The sequence below is a fragment of the Gallinula chloropus genome (genome assembly GCF_964237585.1).
Source record: "Gallinula chloropus genome assembly, chromosome: 4".
Lineage (NCBI taxonomy): Eukaryota > Metazoa > Chordata > Aves > Gruiformes > Rallidae > Gallinula > Gallinula chloropus.
The window spans coordinates 40,057,401-40,074,065 of NC_140088.1; the positions used below are offsets into that span (position 1 = coordinate 40,057,401).

Here is a 16,665-nt window from a genome sequence, read left to right on the forward strand (position 1 = left end):
GAAACAGTTTAGAAAACTTCTGAACCAGGGACGGCCTGTTCTCAGCAGGGAGAGCGAGCAGCTTGTGCACGGGTGCCAAACCAGAGCTGCTCTGACAGAAGGTTGGGTTCAGGATTCCAGCTTCCTATGATGGAAACCAGCTGTTAAATATACACAAACTGAGCGAAGCATTACTTATAACCCATCAGAAACACTATGCCTGCTGCACAGAGTAGCAAAGAACTGAACTGAACTGCTTGAAGACCTTTTAGAATGATTACAAGTCAGCAAAAACCTCAAAATATTTCTGAAGTTCTATCAGGACAGATGCATTTTATTTGTCAAGTGTTTAACACTTTTACTTGAGAAGAAACAGGTTACTTAAAACACCAATGTCACACTAGCTTAGGGGCACACATCGATGTTACACAAAGTTCTTTATAAAATGCAGTATTTTTCTCCCCTGCATTTTTTTTGCTAGTCTCCCTAAAATACGTATTTATTTTTAAAAAAATGTACAAACACCTTTTATACTGGGTAAAATTTGATTAGCACTTTAATACAGGCACATAGTAAAGCATTACATTTAGTTTGTTGACTGAACAGTCTTTCACTTACACAAAGTAATTCGCAGCAATTAACAGTATAATGCTAGAATAATTACTATAATAATGAAACTTAGCAGCCTTTTTTCCCATCGAAATAATTTTGCATTCATTATCTGAACATGTGGGGACTCATCAATAACTTCAGATTCTTCGATCACATCTTAGCTCCTATTCCTAAGCACCAACTCAAGAAAAGATGCACACTGAGCAACAGGATTTTATTTTATTTTAAAAAAGCTTTTCCTAGTATAACACATCCTTCACCCCCTGTAGCTGTAATTAATTTTAATTTGTATTTACTTTCCATTATATTCCAGGAAATACCATTCAAGTACAAATTCTCCTGTCAGAGTTTTGATACAACCAGTACTACAGGACTAAGAATGCCTAAAAACAAAAGGTAGAGGAGCAGGCATTCCTGTAACAAGGCAGGACTTGGTAACGTTTCTGAAGAAAAGCCCCACTCACACCCTTAGCATGGGGATCCTTAGGGTCCCCTTGGCTCCTGCTTGCCAAGGTTGTGCTTTACAGTGTCCTTTGAAAGACAGGCTCTCAAGCAGAGCTCTTTTTGTAGTTTCTCCTTTCACCCTTACCTGACACCCAAACGGGCCAGATTCTTGTCACTGATCATGAAGTTCTCCCTGGATGCTATACTGAAACAGGCTGCTCTGGTTTTAGCCTTTTTTACCTGCCAGATGGTTGGCAGCCCAGTAGGTTTAAACCCTCTGTTCATGGAGCTGCAGGAAAAAGTCACTTGACCTTCTGACTGAAAGGACAGATTGAATTGCTAGAGAAAAGGTGTTCCCCACCACACTTCATCCTTCCCCCTCATTCTTTTCACAACTGCTCCAGGCCAGTCTGGTAGGTTAAGCAGTTTGTACAGCAACTTTCTACGTGACATAGGTGACCATCTACAAAGGGTTTATAATGTTGCCACTCAGATACGCAAAACATGGTTTTGAATCTATGGTTGGAAGTCAAGTCACTGAAACAACAAGAACACTGCTTTTTCCTCTAATTGTATACATGGAATCTATGGACAAACAGAACAGCATAGGTAAAAAGTGGCACAGAAAAATGTCTACACAGCCAAAGATCATGACATACATGCTACTTTAAGGGTTTAAAAAAAAAAAAAAAAAGAAGATACAATGCTGACAGCATTACAGATCTCTGTTCTAGATGGAAACATTGTCAAAACATGAGGATTAGATTCCTTGGAGCCACTGCTGGTAATACAGGTTTGGGAAGCCAAAAAGCCTGTCATTAGAACTTCTGGTCTAGATGTTTATGTTCTCAGCAACCAACATCACCTCCAGTGCAATCAATGATTTAAATGAAAAGGAACACCTGTTGTGACTCGTGGGCTGCAAGCTGAACTGCACACACAGGTAAGTGAGCACAGGAACTCAAGCGCAGTTAGGAGGTAACGGAGAGGACGTTCACTGCTGAGCAAACACAACATTGTCTTACCTCAGAGGCATTGATTGCCAAAGCCTTCAGCAGGAGCCTGCTTGCATCCAAATGGAGACCATAATGAATCAAGAGGTTAGCAAGATTGACCAGAGGGATGTCCCGATACTCCTGTGGGGCTGAATTAAATGCTTTCTGCAAACAGGTGATAGCAAAGGTGGCATTTCCAACTGCACGCCAGTACAACCCAGCTTCATTAAGCACAAGCCATAGAGGATCTTCTGGCTACAGGAGAGACAGGGAAAAAGATGAAAACACCCAGCAAGAGATGTCCCAGGAAGACCGAATTACCTGCTCTTTGATAAGAAACAAACAAAACTCACCCTTACAGACTACCTTTATTACCTAGATAGAGGTGACACTGCTGTCACTGCTAGCACATTGCTCAGTCTGCTCTGCCCCACTCAAAGTGACCGATTTACGGACTGGGCTGTAACTCACTGCTCACACTCTACTCATATGACTGCCTTGTATCATGACCACAAAATCCCTTAGAACACGAAAATGGTAATGGTTAGCTCACGTCAGGAAACAGCATTTGTGAGCCACTTCAGAGTCTTAAAGTTATATTAATACAAATCTATGTAGAAATGTTACAATTTGAAGGCCAGATAGCTTTTAAATTATAGTTAAGATGTGCTTTCAGGTCCTATATCCAACATCAAGATTTCCTGATGGAAAGGTTTCAGAATTGTTTTTTCTTGATTTGGTTATCTATTTGTCTTATGAAAGTTGACAAGCCACATGCATTAGATATGGTTTAAAGATTATAGAACAGCAAGCAACAAGTGAGGGCAGGTGGAAGAATGGAGAAATGGTCAAATGCCCGTTGAATATTCCTTCCTCCTCTTTCACCTATAACAGAGAAAACAAAATTTTCGAGGAGAAAACTTCTCCTACAGGAAAAAACCCTTTAAAATACTGACAACAGGTGAGCAGACTTACACAGAACATCCAGTTTCAGGTGGAGCAGTTTGAAATGGCTTAGATACACTTACGTTCTAGTTTTTTTAATATTTTCAGCACACCAAGTTACCCAATTCAACCAAGAGTTTAAAGTATAAAAAAACCAGCTAAAATTCATATTCAATCCAACTCTTTGCCCCAAAGTGCTACTTAACCCTCTGTCAATCTTCTTCAGAATAGTTTCTTTGGGGGCAGGCTGGGGAGGAAGGCAGGGTAGTGGGGAGAAGGAGGAAGAGCAGAAGGCAGGCACGTAGTACATGGGTGAAACATGGAGAAGCAGTTCCAAGCTGTTTCTCTCAGTTAAGCAAAAAGCTGCCAGGACTAGCAATGTATTAGCTAATCCATGTCCTGCAGTCAGAACAAGAACAATTACAGGGCTGTTCAGTCCACACTGAACTTAATTAAATGGATATTTCTCTGTATGTTTGTACTTAACATGTAAACATGGATTATTAAATTAGTTTAACCTCGGTTATAGGCAGCAAAAAAGCTTATTTTTCTGCACATCACCAACTGACTTCTTCAGAAATATAGAAACAAGTATCAAAGAACTCTGAATTTATCTCATGCTACAGTTTGTGACATACCTTTCTCATGGCATGATCCAGAAATGCTCCAATCTTTGCTTGTGTAATAGTCTGGTTGCTGATCCGAGAATGCAAAACCTGGATGACAAAGATTTTAACCTTTTTTTAAAGCAACTGGAGAAATTTTACATTATATCTCTACAGGGGTCATTTAAGTCTCACTTACCTAAGTCTTCCCTTTAGTAAAGGGGGGGGAAACATTTTAAAAATTGTCCTAAATAGATGATGTGAACATGTGACAATTAATGCAGCCAATCTCCAGAAAGCCGTGTGAAGGACTAATCTCAGCCTGAAGTTACCAACATGGCAGAATACAGTAATGAATCATGTCCAGTGACTGTCAGAAGTTTTAAAGAAAGCAGTAATTTTAAATAGTAAATTAAGTTTCCTACTATGTGTGCTTTTGGTCAGCATTTGGAAGAAGTCAGACAACAAAGCTTATGCTGAGTGACAAGTTCTCCCCTTCTACAGCCCCCCATTATAAAGCAACTGCTCCCCTTTTTTGGAAGTACTGATTGGCTTGTGATATCAAGTCATCTTTTAAATGTCAGAACCTTTTAAATACTCAGAACTTTTCACATTCTGAGTAAGATTTTTAAGGCAATAAAGAGGAGAACTCTTATTCTCTTAAAACAGAAGAGAACCAAAACAAAAATATCTCTTACTTGTCTTGCTTGATCATCCGGCATCTTGAATTTTAAATCTAGATTACTGTCTAATTCCTTGACCAGTATATTTAGAGATTCATTGTTACGAGCATCAGTAATGAAAGAACAGTCTGGGGCCTGGGTTTCTCCATGCCCAACAGTATCTCTTGGGATACTCAGGATTGGCTGGACTCTAGCAATAAGGAGAACCAAGACAAATTATTAGCACGTCACCGACACATAAATGTAAGAATCAGCTACATATCAACTGACAAGCCTCCTGCTGCAGAGTGCCATGTGACACCAAGAGAGCTGAAGGACCATTCTTACCTTCAAAAATCATCAAATAAATTAGGTCTTTACTTTCCATTTTTAAACAGAGAATACCTGAGTATAATGGATAGTGCAGCAGAGATAAGACACAGAAGGTTCTCATATTATGCTAATAAGGATTGTATGAAATTTAGGACTAAATAAATACATAAAAAAGAAAACACTGAAGTGCTTTTCTAAACTAAAGTTTGATTTTAAAAACATCAAGAGTTAGCTAAAATGTTTGTAAGTTGAACATTCTTTTTTTCAGCTGAAGCTTCAGGGCAGTTGCAGATGGGAATCTTTGCTTAATACTAGAATCATACCAACTAGGAGAAGAGAGGTTTTGGTAAGTGACTTAAGTCTTATGAGATTGCATTCACCTCTGTAAGGTAGCTATCACAGCAGGGGCACATTCATTTTAGCCTATGTAATAACAAGTACTACTGACTGTTCTATAAGCTACTTTTCTACTTCAAAAGCCAGGGCTTTCCACTCCTAGCCTGTTTTTAGCATTTTCTGGTCTTCATAATTTTCTATTGTCATACTAAAAACAAAGAGCATGCGTGTGTGCAATGTACAGCAGTTAACTGTAGTTTTTACATAGACACCTCTCTTTCTCTCAAGGTCTTTTTGTTTTTCAACATGTATTCCAGAAGACACTCAGATGTGCTGAAATTACTGCAATTCTTTCAGTAATACTCTAGGTATTTAATGTATCCACAGTCAGGGAAGAATCACCATTAAACTGGATATGACTGTTACAGTAAGGACAATAAAGGCAAACAGCTGCCTTATCTGGAACAGCTGGAGATAGAGGTCCAAATACATCTGTGCCTTTGATTACTAACTGCACCCATCCTCTCCAGAAAGAAAACGCTCATTAAGACATCAGGGGGAAAATTTACAAGTGTAATTAAAAAAAAACCCTCAACACTTGCCTGAATCCCTTATTTTCTGGGGGTAGGAAATAAGTTGGTAGTTCTTCTGGATCAGGAATTTTGGGGAAAGCTTTCTTGCACTCTGAGCGCCGAGGCCAGAGAATATGCTGTTTGTCCTAAGGGGAAAAAGAATCATTTTCTTATCCTTCTCTCAACAGTTTAATATTCTCATTGACAAGCCAGTACAAACATAAGGAACAGTCTGGAGAAGAAAAAAAAGCAGCAGAAATCTTTAACACTATTATTTTTCCATCTTTTCTAGAACAGCAGCAGTTCAGTTTTCTACCTCTGCTCAGCTGTACTGATTTACTTGCAGCAGATGTTTGCAAAAGTAGCTGAGAAAGGCCCCTCTGCACTGCAGCAGAGTTTCAAATGATGGGAAACAAGTATAGAGAGACTACAGAGATGCTTCTAATGTCAAAGAAATCGACAACGATACATTGCCACAAATCAAAACTGTAGCCCAGCTGCTAACAAGCTTCAAACAAAGGAGGACAAGATTCACTCTTTCACAGCTCCTCTTTGAGAGGGCAAAGAGCTTATCCTCTTCACTCACTCTATTGGATTCCACGCTCCACACTGAAACAACTGAACGGGCAACAGGGGAAGACTGCAAGGACTGGCTGTGGTCACTGTGGTTTGCATGAAGATCCAAATTCACAGATGTCATGCTGGAAGTTGAAGAGTCTTCACCAAACTAGTAACAACAGAGAAACACTATTTAGTTAGGAAAAGAGATGTTACATTACTGGCTGAATTTCTGCATATTATTTGCGCCCCCACCCAGTGTAGTTAAGCCTCACTGATGAGCTGAAATTTGGGTAACTGGTGAAAGAAGCAGGGAAATTTAAGCCTCTTGATCCACTTGCACCACAGAAAAGTAATATTAATCTCAAAGTAATTAACAATGAAAACACCAGTGTAAGTTGCCAAAAAAATGCTAAAAGGTACCAAGCAAACATTTCTAACAGACCCTAAACAAAACCTACACATCTAGACTCCATAGCTTTACTTCATGTCAGAGTTACAAGGACAGCATAATTAAAAATAATTATTCCTGTTTCTTAAACTAGTTGACAGAGAACTGCAGAACACATTCCATGTTCCAAAACCAATGAAACCATAATCTCTATCACAGGGACCGTGCTGCTTGGGTGGTTGCTTTTGTTTCAGATTTTCAGTATTAAAACCTTGCTTACAAAACTTCTCAGTATTGCAGTACCACATCTCTTTGGTGTACTGATTCAAGGTATACAATCAGCAACTACTCACAAAACTGGGCTAACATCTTACTTTTGGGCTGCAAAAACACTCATTAGATTCAACACCACTGAGCTCTTCCATTTGTTAATTGCTTAAGGCAGTTTTGTGCTCCTTCTGGTAAGAAAAAAACATAAACTGAAAGGAACATGCCAAAACTGTGTAGCTTAAGTCATATGACAGCCTAATAAACAAAAGAAGTTGGATGGAGCTTTGAGCAACCTGGTCTGTTGGAGGGTGTCCCTGCCCATGGCAAGGGGTTGGAATGAGATGATCTTTAAGGTCTCTTCCAACCCAAACCACTCTGTGATCCATTTTAAGCTAGTGGAGATATACATGATCGAAACAGTATGATCTTAAATACACTTTTAAGCTGCTACATTGGGATACTCTTTCCACTGAAGAATAATTCTTGTTCCATGTACTGCGTACATCTATAAGCTAACTCCTTAGAAAACCTTTGCCTCTTCATTAACATTAGTTGCCTAATGCTTTTTCCTGGACTCTGAAGGAAACTAAATTGGAAAATTAAACAGTAATGCTCATATTAGTAAGCCTGAAATGTCATATAGTTATGTAAGAGAAAGCTGTAATTCCTCAAGTGAGGATTCTTGTACTTCCTAGAATGAAATACTTGGCTGTTCTATGCACACTGAAAAAGTCAATATAGAAGTGGCTGCTATCTCACAGGAAGCTAAGACTCTGGGATAAAGTTTTTCAATTGAAGTAACTGAGACTAAATTATTTCTCACTATAATTACCAGACCCAAAATGTACCCCCTTTGTCAAGCCCCAGTTAAAGCCCCAAAAACTCAACTCTTTTGCTAATAAGGCAAATGGGACACGGCTTCATGGAGCAGAATCAATTCACAAACCTGAACATATTCCACGTTTTCAAATATGTCTCCACGATGATACCGAACGGGCTGGTCCCACTGGCAGTGTAAGCTATGCTGCTGGTTGCCCAGTCTACAGATCTGATGGTTCCCTGCAGAACACAAAACATTGTTTCCTATGGTATAAGTGAGGTTTCCGAGGAGACTAAGACAGCATACAGTCAAAAAGCCCGACACCCCCAGTCTGGGCAATTCTTTTATTTATTTAATCAGCACAGAGGAAACTCTGTCTTCAAAAGACTTGGAAAAAAAACAAGCCACTGTTCAAGAACCTATTGCAACCCCTTGTTCTAATAAGCAACACACAACAGCCAGTCAGGGCATCTTTATAGACAAGTCATGCCCTGACACTAATCTGAATATGTGTAATTCTTCATTGCTGTAACGAGCATGAATTCTAAAAACTTGTACCTAATTGAGCTTCTTTTGCCATCTGTGTCTCGTGAATGATGTTCCTCAGGATTTGTTCCTCCTGGATGAGCTTGTACTTGTCTAAAACATCTTGTTGCCTAAGGTAATGGTCATGCTGCTTCTGATATTCCTTCAATTCATTTAACGTTCGCTGAAGTGATCTTGAAAATTTAACAGTAGAAAAGATTTACTTCAACTGCTTTTTAAAACATCAGCTTTTCCTACAGTGTTGCATGTTTTCACCATTGGATTTATTAAAGTATCTTTATGAACAATTTTATTGCAGAGTCAAAGAGATATAAAAAGTTGAAAAACATTATTATATTTTGAAACGTAAATAATTGCCTGCAACAGAACAAGAAAAGTGACATTACCACAAAAATGCTTCTTTTTACTGACCTATGCTGGGCTTCCAATTTTTGCTCAAGTTTTTGCTGACACAGGACAGCATGCTTCCTTTTTACAGCTTGCTCAAACCCTGGTTTGGCCTGTAGAGCATGATCATAACACAGGACTGAATGGTTGTACTCACCAAGCATCTGAAGAATGACCAAGAGAGAGAATTAGCCATTGTTCTGTAATATTTAATACAAAATAGCCCACTTTTTAAGAAGTCATTGACACAAGTTTTTATCTGTGGCAACAAGCAGCCTGCTGTTTCTGAGACTTCAAGCCACTATGCTAAAGAGTGGCTGCAGAAGAGAGTTTCCCTGGGAATTATTTCTAAGTGCAGATAAAAATCTTTGCTGAAAGACAGATATTTGGATGAAAATATCTTGAGGTAATCTTAAACATTAGGTGTGAAATGTATTTGGAACACAAGACATGCCGTAAAAGAGTAAAGCATTACAAGTCAAGCCAGAAAGGTGAAATAATAGTTAGGTTTCTACAAGCCTTGGAAAATAAAGACAGTATTTACTGCGTATATATTTCCCAAAGTGTAGTAGCTGGTGAAGAAGTCACTGTAATCCAGAGCTGCGTGGACCACAATAGCTGCATCTGCAGAGAAGTGAGCCCGGTGCAGAATATTTGCCAAATTTACCAGTGCAATATCTTTATTTTGCCTAAAAAAAGAGAAAACGATAAGAAAAAAACAGACATTAAAAGGTCAGACTGTGTAGAATCATGCATGACATTACATTCACACTTTGGTCACAGGCATTAAATACATAATGTGATATGAAAATGTCTAAATTATATATGCTTAACATGTAAAAACAAAGGAAAAGTAACATGGATAATTCCTTAGGATATAGTCTTACAAACTCAAACCTATTTACTCATTTGGATGACTAGAAAAGTAATCTGAAAATAAATCTTTGTTGGCAATGCTTACCTTGAAGAGAAATGAAGGGCACGCATGGCACATTCTACTACTTGGTATGGCTCATTCTTTATTCGCCAGTAAAAAGAAGCCATGTTATAGAGCACCCAGGAAGAAGAGTTCTGCAGGAAACACAGGACATGTACTAAGACATGAACTAAGAGCTTAATCAGGTATTTAATTACTACGGGATGGAAAGCTGAGCACCAAGCCTACTCTAAGTTATCTTCCTCCTCTGGAAAGCTGCCATTTGGCAATGGCTGTGAATGTTCACGAAGCTAGCACAGAGATGTGTTAAAGAAACAGAACTTCTGCCTTTCAGACAGGTAAAAATTCAGAATAAAATTAAATGAGAAGTGACAGTAGTTTAAGCATGAGCTGGAGTTCAGTGAGAGTTCCTGTACTTTGCAGGAAGGCACACACACACATTTCAATAATATTGTTTCTTTGCTCTGTAAGTACCTGCATTTGTGTTTAAAAGCTCTTACTGCCTTGACAGAGCAATGAACGTGCCTTGCCAAACCACACACATGAATACACAAGTCAACAAACATTATTTACTATCTGTTTACTAGCTTTGCTCAAGCCTTCTCCTACCTCCGCGTGACCAGTACTAAGTGGTTTTAGTCTGCCTTTTGTAACTGAAACATAAGCCAAACATATGAGTGCACAACTAGTGATGGATCTGAATGCGTGTACCTGGTGTGCCTCATCTGGTGAGACCTTCTGTGCATATGGTAAGATTAACTTCATTAGCCTCATACCTTCATTAGCCCATCATAAATGCGATGTCCTATTTCCTCTATACTCCTTCCCAGCCTCCGTGATAAGTATGTGAAGATTGGATCTTCTTTAGGTAACAAGGGTGCTGAAAGATTAACTCTTTCTTGGACCCCCTAAAATACAAATTGAATATAGGCATTTGCTGACACTGTAACTAAGAGTAGAGAAACATACACAAAAGCATGACTCCCAGAGAAGTTTACAGCTTGGTTATTCTACATTCCTGTCATGTCAATATATTAGGGACTGAACACGGTAATGTTACTTTTGACAGATGAACAGTATATATAATTACAGCTAGACAAACACTATAGCTTGTGAATGCTATAGGAGAAAGATTAATTTCTGGTTACACCAGGTATCTGGTGACTATTGATTTCACTAATGACCACCGAAGCACTTGAATCATGCTTCTCAGGTTACACACACACTATGAAAAGTCCCCCTCAATCTCTTCTCTTTCTTCCTTCCCCAAGAGAACAAGCATACTCATCTCAGAAGTGCATCCAGACCCAGACATAAAGCTGGAAAACCCCCTTATTTGTAGATGAGAAATGATATTAAAGGCTTGCAGTAAAATAAATATCAAGCTATAAGCACTAAAGCTGCATCGGCGTTAGAAAATCTGCTTATCTAACACTGTTGACAAACCCAATTTTTTCACCACACTATGACTGTAACCTCTGCAACACAGATGAACTTTGTACTAGCAAAGAACAATTATCTCATCCTCTGCGTTAGGGCTTGGCATTCAGATACCAAAGACACAGTCAAGTATGATAAGAGCTACCAAACAACTTTCCAACCCTGAGTCTTCATACCATTTAATGACCCTGCCCAACACTCCCCAATTTTCAACTGAAACTATTTGCAAGTAAGAAGCATTTCCAATGAAAGCTACCATTTTACTAATGAAAAATGCGTTATGAAAACAAAATACTCCACTTTCCTAAAACTGCTCTCTAAAATAAAGCAAACAATGACAAAAGAGCAACAGGATCTGCATAACTGATGGAACAGTCCCCCATAAGCAGATACTTTAATCAGTGCATAACTGTGATTTAAAAAAAAAGCCTGCAATAGTCTTGAAAGATTACAATACTTTCCAACCTTGACTGAGAACTGCCAGGAAGTTTTCTGTTCTTCCTCCTGATGGGCAAAAAGCACCTCACATGTGTTCTCTTACCCGCAAGTGCTGGAAAGCATGAATGCTGTAGGGAAGGTCAAGAACTTTGGTACAGTCTGGCTGCTGCAGGTCTGGAGGCACTGGCGACTTCGTGTCTATATAATCTTCAGGGCTGAGGACATAGCAACACAGCAGACATTTAGATTAAAATACTGCTAAAGTTTGTAAGAGACAACATGGTATTCTGCTCTGCCCATCACTACGATCCTGTATTTGAGGTCACCAGAACACTGCTGTATCTGCCCAGATTTCAGCTGCATCACCACGTCATCACTGTAGAATAAAGCACATAAATTTCTGTCTGCTTTAGAGGAAACATCAACATTTGGATAACCTCCCAAATATATCACCAGCAGCCTAGTGTTTCCCTACTACGGTTAATGATCTGCCAAAGCAAATGGCAATGCATGCAGATTAGGAGACTCTTCAACTGAAACAAACAAATCTCAAGTATTAGGGGGAAACCCAAATCAAGGTATCTGAGGATAAAATTAGTCTTTGTCCACTTCAAGTACTCATCTGATTATGTACCCCCAAAAAACTAGAAAAACAAACCCATCAGCCCCGAAGATGAGTTACCAATGAAGATGAATGTCAAGCAAACTGTCGGCATGTCCTTTATTTGCTATACACAGCAGTATGTGTATGACCAGAAGGCTCAACAGCTTGGTAATGAACAGGATTTCATTCCAATTTAAGTCCAGACAGCTCCCACTATGAAAGTGTATCTAGCAAAAAACACCCAGAGTACACTCATGTGAATTCAACCCCCTTCTACATGATGTGTCACAGTCGCACGTCTGGTCACATCAGTACAGAACTGGCTGTGAGCATGGGAACGAAATGGAGATGTTTCAAGCCCGGGCTAACATGGACAGTTCTGGGGAGACAGCACGTATCTGTAATTAGTGGCAGAGTTGTTTTCTCAGTTTTCTTTCACCCTAACACAAAATAAAACAACTGTCGTATAAAGAACAGTCAGTGACAGTATTTTTCTTTTTAATTTCATTTAGGGAATTTTTTTTGATTTTTTTTTTTCATTCAGTAAAAATCTTAAAATATAAAGCATCTTATTACCGGATATCTTTGCTTTCTAAGGTGATGTATGTGCCATCGTATAGATCTAAGTCCCCCAAGGGCACCTTTGCTTTAATGCAGTCCGGATCCTCTTTATTATGCCTTTGTTCCAGCCCTGTGTCTCTGTCCTCATTTTCCTCTATATGAATCTTTTGAGCAACTAACTGTTTCTGTAGGGATAAAAGAAAAGGAAACAGAAGAATATATACTGATGAAAGCAAACTCTGTAGTTGCCAGGAGCTGAACAGTCCAACTTTTTGCTTAAAACAAAGTCAACCTGAAGAAAATCTAAAACACTGTCTCCAAATTTTGGGAGCATTTCCCTAGATTTTATCACATATGTAAGACTTTCATTAGAAAGAATATGACTTGAAAAAGGCCTTTATTTCTCCTGCTGTACCTAAAAAGAGGGCTAATAGCATTCCAAAGCCATGGTAGGCCATTCAAAAGAAGAAATACTTGTTAACAGTCTAACACCTTTGCCATATTTGGACCCTTTCCTCCCACTGGAAGACCTCATGGAAATAATATTAAGGGATTGCAAGGAAAATCATCATCTTAACCATTCAGCATGCTAAACACAGCTTTTCTATAATTTCCATAGGTAGCTTAAGATGTGCCTTAGGAGCTGAGCTACCTTTCGCCCTACAAAGTTCACAGGTACTGACTGCTATGAGTGGTCCATGGACTAATAATCTGTCCCAACACAGTAAGCTGTGTTCAATTCTCACTGAAATCTGCAAATTGAAAGCCCATTAAATAACATGAGGATTTATGCATGCCAAGCCAGAAGAAAAGTTCCATTTTTAACTGGAGTCATACACACTCGGTAACACGCTACTGTGCAATACTAGAGATGTGTACAGCAAGAGCAACTTATGCAGGATCTTACAGGAGAGAACTTCTGCTGAAAGTAATTTGCATGCCATCAAAACCTGTGGCCTGAGTACAGCTGTTGTTCCAGCTGTAGCTACAACTTCCATCATCACAGAAATGAGTGCACCTCAATGAGAAACACTGGCTGAAAGCAGTGACCTAAGAGGCAGCCCTGTTGGGGTTTTTCTCCTCCCTTCTACAACTCACCTAAAGCTACCTCTGCTCATCTCACTTCCCAGTCAGCTAGTTACAGTGTTCTGACAAAGCCAAAGCTGGCACAATAGAAAGTGCATGGTCAGAAGAAAGGCTGTGAGCTGTTAGCTTGCCCAATCCATCTCATACTTAAACCTCGAAGTTATCAGTTCAAAGTTCATTAAAGCCCTTTTCAGAAGGGTGTTTTTAGACCCTTTTCTAATAATAAATGGGTTTGAAGAAAACCAGAGATCATCTGTTCTCTGATGTGTCCTAGAAAAAGCAGCCCGACAGTCCCAGAGAGGAGCACAGGGAAATGCATGGCCTACAGGCTGTACTCTAAATAGCAGCTGTGACACATCTAAGACAACACTTGTACAAACAGTTCTGGCATACAGCAGTCAGCTACAGAATCCAGTACCTAAATTACTTTACTTAAAAATGTTAGGATTTATGGATAACAACAGGGAATGATGCATCTGTGGGAAAAAACAGTTGAGCAAACTTGACACACAAAATTCCTGTGGTCTGAAGCACAATTACACCAGTAATGGCTTCTATTTCTATCATTAAAAAGCTCATTAAAATCCTGTATTTGCAGAGGCAGTACTTAACATCATGCTTTACCTCCAGTTCTTTGAGGTAGTTAACTGTTGTTTCTTGTCTCATTAGTATTACCAAATCATGTGGGTTCCTCAAGTTCATTGGTGAATCCACCTGCAAGACATTTCAACAGCCCATAAGGTATGACATTCGCCTAAAGAGAGCAATTTTACAAGGTAAGAAGTTATGTGCATTCAACTACAGTTTGTCTGTTCAGAGGTTTTCTGACCACTTAGTACTGATAATATGTTGTATTTTAAATCTGTACTTCAAAGAACATTGTGATTTGAGGCTCTAATTCAAACCATGCTTTAATCTTACACCTATTTCAGTTTATTCAGGCACACAAATTCTAAGCATGAGGCAAGTAAATTTCTCACCAAAAAAAATTACTACAAGTATCTACTGCCAAAATCACTCGACACCTTAAACTGCAAGCACAAAAAGCTATTTTCTTTTATAGCTTTACAATTCCTCCATCATGTCCCTCAACAGGCACAAAGTACTTCAGCTCCAAGGCAGCTCTGCCATGCTACAAATGTGCCACATCGGCCCAGCGTTACGATCTATCACCTTCAGGAGTAAGTAAATGAACAAACTCAAGAGGTAAGCGAAGACTGATGAGTGTGCTACAGCTTCCATAGCTGCCAACAGGAGCTGGCAGCTCAAAGGAGAGTGACATTATGGGTGAATCACAAAGAGCGGCTGCATGCCAGACCTTTACTGGTCCCTAACTGGCCTCAGTAAGCTATGGCACTTCACAGCTGACATGCCCCAGCCTTGTCTTCATGCCAAATGGGTTCTGCTGTCTGGGTAGGGGAAAGTCACTACAGTGGAGAAGGTGGTGTATGAGCAGCTGAGCTGACCCAAAGGCTCAGCAGGGCTGAAAGGGCCACCTCCAGGCTTCCAGCCCCGGTTCCTCCACTCCATCAGCACGAAGCCAGTTAGTCCTGCGTGCCAGCTCCGGTGTGCACCAGGCTCTCTTGTGAGCTTGTCCTCAACTCTACAGCTGAACAGGGCACAATCCCCTGTCAGTTGTTTTTTCTGCACTAGTAAATTACATTAGCTTAAGGAGGATTGAATGACTACATGACCAGAGCAAGGAAATGGACAGGAGTATGTGATGACAAGGACAGCAAGATCTCCCATTTTTAATCTAACAGCTGTTACAGCACAAGATCTATACTGAAGTGTTCCCAGATCTGCTCAGTTTCCATTGGAGCTTCCAGGATATGGAAGTACCACATCAAGATGTAAGCAGCACCTCTGAGTTAGTGCTGATATCTCTGCGTGGGCTGTCCACCCCCAGGAAATCTGTGCAAACTTGGTGATCTTACCATGTAATGGAAAAGTCTGCCATATACACATCTGCAGGAGAACCTCCCGAGCTCTTAGCTTTTTTGTCAACTTTCCAAACAGCTTGGACATGTTTCTGGGACTCTCTCTTATGGAAGAGAACTGCATCTCCAGCAGGACAACAGCAAATTTCCCGATCGTTTTAATGTCTCCTGCAACAGATCAAGCCTTGGGCCATGTTCTCTTAGCCGCGAGTCAGGTAAGAATCTCACGTGTACTTTGGTCCACTGACTGTGAAGTCTACATTCCTTGCCAGTCTCCCTGCTGAGCAAGGATACTATCCTCTAAGACGAAACCACCCAACAGACCAAACCCTAAGGGTGGTTTTAGCTGAGCATGCCTTTCCAAATCAAAAGCTGAAGTGCTGCTTCTAGTACAGTCGTCCATTTTGGTGGATGACTACTTACACAGTCCAGATACTTACACATCATTCATTTTCTGCCTTAGCAATTTAATAATTTTATATCATCAGATGAATAAAAAATAATATTGACACCAATTAATTATCACACCATGAATTTGGAGATTATGGATTTAACTCTTGCCAACAAAGGATGAACAAGTATCCACAATGATCCAGTCAAAGAAAACACTGTATCAAAACAACCTAAGGATGCTGTTAAGTATTAAAATCTACAGCATTTTACTTGCAGTCACATTTCTGATTTCTTCCTATGGGCCCCACCTCACTTTGAACTGCTGCACATGGACTGAACGTAGCACTTGTTCATCAGCTACAGGAACTACTGTGATATGTCCACGTGAGAGACGTGGATTTGCAAAGAAAATAAGGGAAAGTTTTACTTCATCGTCTGTTCCAAAACAGCACCGTTCCCCTAACAGCTAAAGGCTGCTTGTATGACACTACACAGCCCACTAAGAGCAAACTCAACTACCAGCTCCAGTTCCAACGACAGACTGCATCTGGGGAGCAATTCTTTGCAGCAAGTTCTGCAGGCACCACTGTTCAGAAAGCCTTTTTCTGAAGGACGAAGGATTCTGGCTTACCATTTATTCAGAAACAAAACTCATATTCAGGAACAGCATCTGGTTTTAATTCCCAGTCAAAGTGTCTCTTCAGAGTTAGGTCCAAATTCAGGACTTGGGAACATGTATGTTAGCAACCCAGCATGCAGCAAGTGCCACATTCATATCAACTCTTACCTGGGAACAGAAACCCAAGTGACA

At 39.8% G+C, this 16,665-nt stretch overlaps 1 protein-coding gene across 1 annotated transcript in view; it reads right to left on the reverse strand.

The window, feature by feature from the left end:
• TTC17 (tetratricopeptide repeat domain 17) overlaps window positions 1-16,665 on the reverse strand; it is a gene marked incomplete at its 5' end in the record, with an annotated part of 56,954 nt that overhangs the window by 29,703 nt on the left and 10,586 nt on the right. Inside the window, 14 exons of the mRNA XM_084264049.1 lie at window positions 2,061-2,285; window positions 3,614-3,691; window positions 4,279-4,453; window positions 5,514-5,629; window positions 6,070-6,210; window positions 7,649-7,761; window positions 8,081-8,241; window positions 8,480-8,619; window positions 9,000-9,144; window positions 9,417-9,526; window positions 10,169-10,300; window positions 11,374-11,485; window positions 12,451-12,620; window positions 14,146-14,235. Coding sequence (XP_084120175.1) covers window positions 2,061-2,285; window positions 3,614-3,691; window positions 4,279-4,453; window positions 5,514-5,629; window positions 6,070-6,210; window positions 7,649-7,761; window positions 8,081-8,241; window positions 8,480-8,619; window positions 9,000-9,144; window positions 9,417-9,526; window positions 10,169-10,300; window positions 11,374-11,485; window positions 12,451-12,620; window positions 14,146-14,235 — 1,908 coding nt within the window. The remainder of the gene's footprint in view (window positions 1-2,060; window positions 2,286-3,613; window positions 3,692-4,278; window positions 4,454-5,513; window positions 5,630-6,069; window positions 6,211-7,648; window positions 7,762-8,080; window positions 8,242-8,479; window positions 8,620-8,999; window positions 9,145-9,416; window positions 9,527-10,168; window positions 10,301-11,373; window positions 11,486-12,450; window positions 12,621-14,145; window positions 14,236-16,665) is intronic.